This window comes from Brienomyrus brachyistius, unplaced genomic scaffold, assembly GCF_023856365.1.
Source record: "Brienomyrus brachyistius isolate T26 unplaced genomic scaffold, BBRACH_0.4 scaffold69, whole genome shotgun sequence".
Classification (NCBI taxonomy): Eukaryota; Metazoa; Chordata; class Actinopteri; order Osteoglossiformes; family Mormyridae; genus Brienomyrus; species Brienomyrus brachyistius.
In genome coordinates, this window is record NW_026042344.1 from 342,820 (window position 1) to 352,500 (window position 9,681).

A 9,681-nucleotide genomic window follows, 5' to 3' on the forward strand; every position below is an offset into this window, starting at 1 on the left:
TCTATGTGCTGTGCCATGTCTGTGACTAACCAGTTTTTTAGCCTGAGGCCATTGATTTTATGTGTTTTAGGATGATGCATAACCCTGTTTTAACCCGACCCTTGTGCCGAGGCCTGAGGTCTACGGGTCTGTTCCTTTTTTAAGGTTTTAATATTTTAATGGCTTGCATTTGAGGTGACATTTTAATTATGTTAATGGCCATATGATTGTAATTAGATTTTAAAGTGTGTATATGTATTACTTGTTTTTATTATTATGTTTTGCTTATCCTATAGGGAATGGTTCTGTAATATATTTGTTTAATATTGTTTTAAAGGTGTTTTATTGTGTGACTTTAAAATGTACAGAACTGTTTAATAAAGCATGGAAAAAAAAAAAAAATCTGTTCTTATCAGTTTAATATCTGATACGTCCCCCATGGAGGGGACCACATATTAAACGGATTTTTGGAACAGGGAGCCGGAAGTGGGGCTTGCCCCGTCCGCTCCACGCATCGACCCGGTATTGCAGTGTTTCTGGGAACGGTGCACCTCTACTGCCCCCTGCTGTTGAAAGACAGAGCTGATCGGTGTTCCGCTTATCAGACCGAGAGCCTGCGCCGCTTGTCAGGCGATCAGCCGGTGTCGTGAGGGACCGACTCTGTCCGTGCGCCGGTCCCGCTTCCCTCCGTTTTTCTTCTTTTTTTTTTTTTTTTTAAATCATGAAAAAAAAAAGCACGGTCATGATATGCTCTCTGAGGGGTGGGCAGCTGTGCTGAGGTAAGGCAGGCCGTCATCTTTGCCTTTTGAATTTTCTCTCATGTCTGTTTACATGATTGCTGATCTTTCAGATGCCAGGAGGACAGGGAGGAGTCGGGGCCCCGAGGCCGGTGGCTGCGACGCCCCCGAGAATTCAACCCCGAGCGGGGGCGTCACGGAGGCCCGGCTAGCGGCCACCTGCTGAGCGACGGCTCTGCATCGACTCGGGTCTCTCTTCATCCCGTATAAATCTTTCGCCTTTTACTAAAGATTTCCGTGGAGAGGGATAGCGATGAGTTCACTGTATTTTTGGAGGCTCTGCGCAAGCAGAGCTGCACCGCCGCCGTATCAAAGTAAGACTGTGCCCGGCTTAGCGGCCGGCTCTATCTGCCCAGTGGCGTGTTTCTGGTCCTCTGGGATCGTGCGTGGTCTCGCCGGGCGCCACCTCCCAGAGAGGCTGGCGAGGACCCAGCCGCGCCGGCTCCGTCGGCGTCCCGCATGCCGGAGCCCGGCGGGGCGCAGTCTGCGGGCATCGCTTCTCGGCCTTTTGGCTAAGATCAAGTGGATTTTATTGACTTTTTACCGCTTTTTACGGACTGCGTTGGGTCTTTTAGAGGAAGGCACGGTGAACCTAAGGCGTGACCAGCAGGTGGCTTGACCGCCGCTGCCACGGGGCGACCCGTGCCTTCCTTTTTAGCCTTTTATCCCTGCTTTTATTTCTGTTTTTATTAGGCTGGGGATCCCGCAGTGGCTGGTGGCTTGCCCACCGCCCTGCTGGGCGAACTGGTGTTTTTATTTTTTAGCTGCTTTTATAGTTTAGCTCTGCTCGGCTCATCCCGGATTGGCGGACGGCGGACGTCGGGACCACGGCGGCGGAAGGACTCTGCTCCAGCGGCGACGTCGGTGGACCTTCCCGGATGGCAACGGCCGGCGGACCATCGAGGAAGCCCTTCAGCGGGCCGTGGCTGGTAGCAGGCGGTGGCCTGCGGAATACCGCCCGGTTCTGCTGGAGGGCTGAGGAGGAGGTGGGCACCTTCCCCGACCGGCTGGCCTTCATCCGGGAGGTGGCCTTTGGAGCGTTGGGCCTTCAGATGCAGGACATCCTCTGCGTACAGCGGAATGGGCCCTTCCGCTTCTTCGAGGTCACCTTGTCCACCGACGAGAGTTACACCAAGGTCCTGGAGCGGAGCAAGGAGGGGGCCCAGCACCCCCTCCTCGGACGTTACAACATCGAGCCGCTGTGGTGGCCCGACAAGCGGGTAATAACAGTCCATTGTTTCAACCCGCATGTTACCGCCGAGGCCGTTTCCCAATTTCTGACAAAGTATGTGGATCTTCTTCCTGGCCACAGGGACATCCGGGATGAGCTGGGGATCTGGACTGGCCGACGCCAGTTCCAGGCCCGCCTGCGCCCGGACGCTAATGGCGCAGGCGGTTTTAGCCACCCCCCAGCCTATTTTACTTTACAGGGCAATAAGGCATACCTTTTTTATTCTGGACAGCCTCCCTTCTGCCGGCAGTGCCACAGTTTTGGACACACCCTGGAGGGATGCGCCAACCTGCGCTGCTGCAACTGCCTGGAGTCGGGGCACATGGCCAGGGACTGCAAGGGCCCCCGTCGCTGCAAACACTGTAACGGCGAGGACCATCTGGCTCGTTCCTGCCCACAGAAAAAGACTACATATGCCGACGCTCTGTCGGGTAACAGAGCAGTCGGCACGGAGAATGGTGGGGGAGCTCTAGCCCCCACGACTGGGCAGGAACAGCCGGCGACGGGGGCAGGAGGAGAAGCCCTGGTCGAGGTGGAGGAGGCCCCTTCAAGTGCGACACCAATGCAGGAGGGGTCTCCGAACAAGGTGGAGCAGCTCGCCCTGGTTCCAGGCGTCAGCAGCAGGAGGAAGAAGAGCGGTGCATCCCCCCGGGGGAGGAAGAAGAGCAGAAGGGAGGCGCAACCCGACGCATCCAGCCCTCCGCCGGCCACCTCGCCAGCAGTGGCGGCCGGGGACCAAGGCCGACAGTGTCCCCCCTCCCCGATGTTAGAGGCCCCCCGTCTGGTGTGGGACTTGGGACAGTCCCCTGCACCCCCCCAGGAGTACAGCGGTCAACAGGACACTGCTAATGAACAGGAGTACCTGGGGGGGCTGGAATTGGGGGACCTTTTGAGGTTGACTGAGGAGGGGGGGCAGTAGGACAATATTGTTTTTAATGGCTGGCTTTTATTATTTTAGTTTGTTGTTTTTAATTGTATTTTATTATTTTAACATTCTATGGCCAATTTTAATATTGTCACCTTGAATGTAAGGGGTTTGAGGAACATTTTAAAACGTACATCTGTTTTTAACCAGCTGGCATCTTCTCCCTTCAGCATTTGTTTTCTGCAGGAAGTCCACCTCCGGGACCAGCGGGACGAGGCTCTCTTTTCACGACAGTGGAAGAGGGGTAGATCCTACTGGAGCGTAGGTGGCGTCCACTCCTCAGGCGTCGGGATCCTTTTTGGCGACCGCGCCTTTGAAGAAGTAAGTGCGTTTACCGTCCTTCAGGGCAGGGTTTTGGGAGTGGACGCCACATGGAGGGGACAGCGCCTCCGGGCCATATGTGTCTACGCTCCGGTGGAGGCCTCGTCCCGTATAACTCTCTTTGAAGAGTTGTCCCCGTTCTGTGTCACAGATCGACACTTGATTTTAGGAGGGGACTTTAACATCTCGTTGGAGGGAAGACAGGATGTCAGCTCAGGGCATTTTCGCCATTTTATTCGTTCCTTTAAACTTGTTGACGGTTTTAAAACATGCAACCCCAGCATGCCGGGCTTCACCTGGCATAATAGTCGCGGAGCCAGCAGCCGCATCGACTACATTTTAGCTTCACCCCCCGTTGTTTTTAAAAAGGTGTCCCTCTCCCCACAGTGGCCCACTGACCATCTGGCAGTGGAGGCCACTGTCTCCATAGACGCCCCTGTATATGGGGGCGGCTATTGGAAAATGAACCTGCAGATCTTGGAGGAGAGAGATTTTAGACACCTTTTTTTAGATCACTTCTCCGAGTGGCAGAAGGACAAGCCTACCTTCCCCTCCGTGGCCGAATGGTGGGAGAGTGTGAAGGACAGGATCCGAACCTTCTCCATGCAGTACAGCAAGCAGCGCAGGATGGAGAAGAAGTTCTCCATTCGGCGGCTGGAGAGAAGGTTGCGGGATGAATACGCCGCTCACAACAACGGGGGCACCATCAACCACGAGCGGCTGCTTGACATAAAGGGTGAGCTGAGGCGCCTGCATGAACAGGCTGCCTCGGCCCAAATGCTCCGCGACAAAATATTTGAGGTAGAAAATAATGAAAAGTGCAATTCTTTTTTTTTCTACAGAGCCAGGGAAGCCCGGGAGGAGAAGAGCTTTAGCTCTCTCCGTGCCTCAAATGGCAGTATAGTCAAGGATACATCAGACATGCTGGAGGTTGCTAAATTGTTTTACCTTAACCTTTTTAATGTTAGGGATACGGACCCGGTTGCTGGGGAGCGCTTCCTAGATAACATCTCACCTTGTCTTCCCAGTGACATCCGGGACGGCTTAGAAGCCCCCATCACCTTGGCCGAGCTGACCGCAGTGCTTGGCAAGATGAACCGCCGCAAGGTACCTGGCCTTGATGGGCTCCCGGTGGAATTTTATTCCACCTTTTGGGATGTCCTCGGGCCGGAATTACTGCAGGTTGTAGAGGACGTTCAGCGCCGGGGTTTGCTCACTAGGAGCATGAGGTCGGGGGTCCTCTCTTTGTTGCACAAGAAGGGCGATCGGGCCGACCTTGGCAACTGGAGGCCCCTGACCATGCTTTGTGTAGACACAAAGCTCATCGCAAAGACCCTTACCGAACGCCTGAAGAAGGCCATGGCTCATCTGGTTCACAGCGACCAGACGTGTGGAGTACCGGGTCGATCGGCGACGTGGAATCTCCACCTCATCCGCGACGCCATCGCCTGGGTGGAGGATAGGAACCTCCCTCTCCTGCTGGTCAGCTTGGACCAGGAGAAAGCCTTCGACCGGGTAGATCACCGCTTCCTGTTCAAAGTATTGGGTAAGTTTGGCTTCGGGCCCAATTATCTGGGGTGGTTACACACTTTGTATAACGAAGTTGGGAGCCATGTTGTTATCAATGGCTTCCTGAGTGATTTGGTGCCCCAGCGGAGTGGAGTGAGGCAGGGATGTCCCCTCTCCCCCCTCCTCTACGCGCTCTATATAGAGCCACTGGCGTGCGCCATTCGCACCCACCCCGGGGTCGATGGCATTCTTATCCCAGGAAGTCGGGGGACAACTGTTAAACTGACCCAGTATGCAGACGACACCACGCTTTTCGTCTGCTCGGATCAGTCTCTCGGTCATGCCTTGAGCCTCGTTCACGCGTTCGGTTGGGCCTCTGGCGCGACGCTCAACCTCAGTAAGTCGGTGGCCAAGTATTTCGGCAGCTGGAAGGCGAGGGAGGACGTCGCAGGTGGTCTCACCCTCTGTGACGGTCCTCTCAAAGTTTTGGGGGTCAACTTCCTTTCGGATGGTGCCGCCCGGTTGAACTGGGAGGAGCGGTTGGCGATCGCCAGGCGGAAGATCGGACTGTGGAAGTCCAGGTCCCTGTCCTTCCAAGGTAAGGTTTTAGCCTTAAAAGTGGATATTCTTCCCACCCTGCTCTACCTTGCACATGTGTACCCTTTGCCCCGCTTCATGCGGAGGGGCCTGACGGGGGACGTTTTTAACCTCGTCTGGGGGGGCAGGTATGAGTACGTGCGTAGGGAAGTGATGTATCTCGGAAAGGACAGTGGGGGGAGGGACGTTATTGACTTTCCTCTCAAGCTTGACTGCCTGTTCTTCTCGCAGCTCTGCACGCGCCTGGCAGCTCCCCTCGAGCACCCCCATCAGCACTTTGTGCGTCTGTGGCTGGCTCTCCCCATGAGACGTCTGGTGACGTCGTGGACCAACCTCGGCCCTAAGGCTGAGACCCTGCCGGTCCACTACAGCCACGCTGTCAAGTGGAGTAAGTCTATTCCGGCAGGTGTCAAGACAGAGGCCCTGACCAAGCACAGAGCCCTTTACAAGGCTTTGCTTGGTCATAGGGAGACTCGGGCCATGTTGGGCCTGGAGGAAGGCACATGGGCGAGAATCCAGCCTAAGGGTTTGGATCACAGGCTGCAGGACCTGAACTGGCAGTGCCTTCATGGTAAGCTGCCAGTCAGGGACGTCTTGCACAGGCATAAGCTGACCAGACACCCCCGCTGCCCCAGGCCCGAGTGCAGCGAGGATGAGACCATCAAGCACGTGTTTTGGGACTGCGGGCATGCACAGAGAGTCTGGGGGTTGGTAGCGGGCCTGTGTGGACGTGTAGACCCGCAGCCCGGTCTGACCTACGACAAGGTGTTGAAGGGGTGGGACCCCAACCTCCATAACCCCTTCGGCCCCTGGATGTGGCTGCTGGTCAGCATTACCAAGCGAGAGCTTTGGAATGCCAGGACCGCGCTCATCCGCAGAGGGGTTCGTCTGGAGGCACAAGGGGTATTCCGCAAAATCCGGGCCGATTTGGGTTTCAGGATGGAGACCGACGTCATCCAACGGGGCTACCACGAGGCCAAGGAGAGGTGGAAGGGCCTCTTTTGGCTTTAGCCCCGTTTCATTTAGGTGGTGACGCTCCATCCTACAGGGTCGACATGACGCACTGTCCTGAAGCACACAGGAGGTACTTTGGGTTTTAGGTAAGTGTGCTTTGTTTTTTGTGCGTGTATGGTGTTGCAAATATTCTTTTAATTAACTGCATGTACTGAGATTGAGCACGGCTGTGGTTGGTCACTTTTAGCACCTTTATGTATTAACATTAACTGTATTTATTAACATTTTATTCTATGTGCTATGCCATGTCTGTGACTAACCAGTTTTTTAGCCTGAGGCCATTGATTTTATGTGTTTTAGGATGATGCATAACCCTGTTTTAACCGACCCTTGTGCCGAGGCCTGAGGTCTACGGGTCTGTTCCATTTTTAAGGTTTTAATATTTTAATGGCTTGCATTTGAGGTGACATTTTAATTATGTTAATGGCCATATGATTGTAATTAGATTTTAAAGTGTGTATATGTATTGCTTGTTTTTATTGTTATGTTTTGCTTATCCTATAGGGAATGGTTCTGTAATATATTTGTTTAATATTGTTTTAAAGGTGTTTTATTGTGTGACTTTAAAATGTACAGAACTGTTTAATAAAGCATGGAAAAAAAAAAAAATCTGTTCTTATCAGTTTAATATCTGATACGTCCCCCATGGAGGGGACCACATATTAAACGGATTTTTGGAACAGGGAGCCGGAAGTGGGGCTTGCCCCGTCCGCTCCACGCATCGACCCGGTATTGCAGTGTTTCTGGGAACGGTGCACCTCTACTGCCCCCTGCTGTTGAAAGACAGAGCTGATCGGTGTTCCGCTTATCAGACCGAGAGCCTGCGCCGCTTGTCAGGCGATCAGCCGGTGTCGTGAGGGACCGACTCTGTCCGTGCGCCGGTCCCGCTTCCCTCCGTTTTTCTTCTTCTTTTTTTTTTTTTTTTTTTTAAATCATAAAAAAAAAAAGCACGGTCATGATATGCTCTCTGAGGGGTGGGCAGCTGTGCTGAGGTAAGGCAGGCCGTCATCTTTGCCTTTTGAATTTTCTCTCATGTCTGTTTACATGATTGCTGATCTTTCAGATGCCAGGAGGACAGGGAGGAGTCGGGGCCCCGAGGCCGGTGGCTGCGACGCCCCCGAGAATTCAACCCCGAGCGGGGGCGTCACGGAGGCCCGGCTAGCGGCCACCTGCTGAGCGACGGCTCTGCATCGACTCGGGTCTCTCTTCATCCCGTATAAATCTTTCGCCTTTTACTAAAGATTTCCGTGGAGAGGGATAGCGATGAGTTCACTGTATTTTTGGAGGCTCTGCGCAAGCAGAGCTGCACCGCCGCCGTATCAAAGTAAGACTGTGCCCGGCTTAGCGGCCGGCTCTATCTGCCCAGTGGCGTGTTTCTGGGATCCTCTGGGATCGTGCGTGGTCTCGCCGGGCGCCACCTCCCAGAGAGGCTGGCGAGGACCCAGCCGCGCCGGCTCCGTCGGCGTCCCGCATGCCGGAGCCCGGCGGGGCGCAGTCTGCGGGCATCGCTTCTCGGCCTTTTGGCTAAGATCAAGTATAGTATCTGTTCTTATCAGTTTAATATCTGATACGTCCCCCATGGAGGGGACCACATATTAAACGGATTTTTGGAACAGGGAGCCGGAAGTGGGGCTTGCCCCGTCCGCTCCACGCATCGACCCGGTATTGCAGTGTTTCTGGGAACGGTGCACCTCTACTGCCCCCTGCTGTTGAAAGACAGAGCTGATCGGTGTTCCGCTTATCAGACCGAGAGCCTGCGCCGCTTGCCAGGCGATCAGCCGGTGTCGTGAGGGACCGACTCTGTCCGTGCGCCGGTCCCGCTTCCCTCCGTTTTTCTTCTTTTTTTTTTTTTTTTTTTTTTAAATCATAAAAAAAAAAGGACGGTCATGATATGCTCTCTGAGGGGTGGGCAGCTGTGCTGAGGTAAGGCAGGCCGTCATCTTTGCCTTTTGAATTTTCTCTCATGTCCGTTTACATGATTGCTGATCTTTCAGATGCCAGGAGGACAGGGAGGAGTCGGGGCCCCGAGGCCGGTGGCTGCGACGCCCCCGAGAATTCAACCCCGAGCGGGGGCGTCACGGAGGCCCGGCTAGCGGCCACCTGCTGAGCGACGGCTCTGCATCGACTCGGGTCTCTCTTCATCCCGTATAAATCTTTCGCCTTTTACTAAAGATTTCCGTGGAGAGGGATAGCGATGAGTTCACTGTATTTTTGGAGGCTCTGCGCAAGCAGAGCTGCACCGCCGCTGTATCAAAGTAAGACTGTGCCCGGCTTAGCGGCCGGCTCTATCTGCCCAGTGGCGTGTTTCTGGTCCTCTGGGATCGTGCGTGGTCTCGCCGGGCGCCACCTCCCAGAGAGGCTGGCGAGGACCCAGCCGCGCCGGCTCCGTCGGCGTCCCGCATGCCGGAGCCCGGCGGGGCGCAGTCTGCGGGCATCGCTTCTCGGCCTTTTGGCTAAGATCAAGTGTAGTATCTGTTCTTATCAGTTTAATATCTGATACGTCCCCCATGGAGGGGACCACATATTAAACGGATTTTTGGAACAGGGAGCCGGAAGTGGGGCTTGCCCCGTCCGCTCCACGCATCGACCCGGTATTGCAGTGTTTCTGGGAACGGTGCACCTCTACTGCCCCCTGCTGTTGAAAGACAGAGCTGATCGGTGTTCCGCTTATCAGACCGAGAGCCTGCGCCGCTTGTCAGGCGATCAGCCGGTGTCGTGAGGGACCGACTCTGTCCGTGCGCCGGTCCCGCTTCCCTCCGTTTTTCTTCTTTTTTTTTTTTTTTTTTTTTTTTAAATCATAAAAAAAAAAAGCACGGTCATGATATGCTCTCTGAGGGGTGGGCAGCTGTGCTGAGGTAAGGCAGGCCGTCATCTTTGCCTTTTGAATTTTCTCTCATGTCTGTTTACATGATTGCTGATCTTTCAGATGCCAGGAGGACAGGGAGGAGTCGGGGCCCCGAGGCCGGTGGCTGCGACGCCCCCGAGAATTCAACCCCGAGCGGGGGCGTCACGGAGGCCCGGCTAGCGGCCACCTGCTGAGCGACGGCTCTGCATCGACTCGGGTCTCTCTTCATCCCGTATAAATCTTTCGCCTTTTACTAAAGATTTCCGTGGAGAGGGATAGCGATGAGTTCACTGTATTTTTGGAGGCTCTGCGCAAGCAGAGCTGCACCGCCGCCGTATCAAAGTAAGACTGTGCCCGGCTTAGCGGCCGGCTCTATCTGCCCAGTGGCGTGTTTCTGGGATCCTCTGGGATCGTGCGTGGTCTCGCCGGGCGCCACCTCCCAGAGAGGCTGGCGAGGACCCAG

The 9,681-nt window shown here is 54.7% G+C and overlaps 1 protein-coding gene and 8 non-coding genes across 9 annotated transcripts in view; all 9 read left to right on the forward strand.

The window, feature by feature from the left end:
- Window positions 1-345: 345 nt before the first annotated feature.
- Window positions 346-535, forward strand: LOC125726075 (U2 spliceosomal RNA). The gene has a single exon (XR_007387911.1). It is a non-coding gene; the product is annotated as a U2 spliceosomal RNA (small nuclear RNA).
- Window positions 536-957: 422 nt separating this feature from the next.
- Window positions 958-1,071, forward strand: LOC125725770 (U5 spliceosomal RNA). The gene has a single exon (XR_007387615.1). It is a non-coding gene; the product is annotated as a U5 spliceosomal RNA (small nuclear RNA).
- Window positions 1,072-1,413: 342 nt separating this feature from the next.
- LOC125725657 (uncharacterized) overlaps window positions 1,414-9,681 on the forward strand; it is a 13,706-nt gene continuing 5,438 nt past the window's right edge. Inside the window, exon 1 of the mRNA XM_049002523.1 lies at window positions 1,414-1,996. Coding sequence (XP_048858480.1) covers window positions 1,655-1,996 — 342 coding nt within the window. The 5' untranslated portion in view covers window positions 1,414-1,654. The remainder of the gene's footprint in view (window positions 1,997-9,681) is intronic.
- Window positions 6,948-7,136, forward strand: LOC125726076 (U2 spliceosomal RNA). Its single transcript, XR_007387912.1, has one exon. It is a non-coding gene; the product is annotated as a U2 spliceosomal RNA (small nuclear RNA).
- Window positions 7,565-7,678, forward strand: LOC125725771 (U5 spliceosomal RNA). Its single transcript, XR_007387616.1, has one exon. It is a non-coding gene; the product is annotated as a U5 spliceosomal RNA (small nuclear RNA).
- On the forward strand, window positions 7,878-8,069 carry LOC125726022 (U2 spliceosomal RNA). The gene has a single exon (XR_007387861.1). It is a non-coding gene; the product is annotated as a U2 spliceosomal RNA (small nuclear RNA).
- Window positions 8,496-8,609, forward strand: LOC125725772 (U5 spliceosomal RNA). Its single transcript, XR_007387617.1, has one exon. It is a non-coding gene; the product is annotated as a U5 spliceosomal RNA (small nuclear RNA).
- Window positions 8,807-8,998, forward strand: LOC125726000 (U2 spliceosomal RNA). The gene has a single exon (XR_007387840.1). It is a non-coding gene; the product is annotated as a U2 spliceosomal RNA (small nuclear RNA).
- LOC125725774 (U5 spliceosomal RNA) lies at window positions 9,428-9,541 on the forward strand. Its single transcript, XR_007387619.1, has one exon. It is a non-coding gene; the product is annotated as a U5 spliceosomal RNA (small nuclear RNA).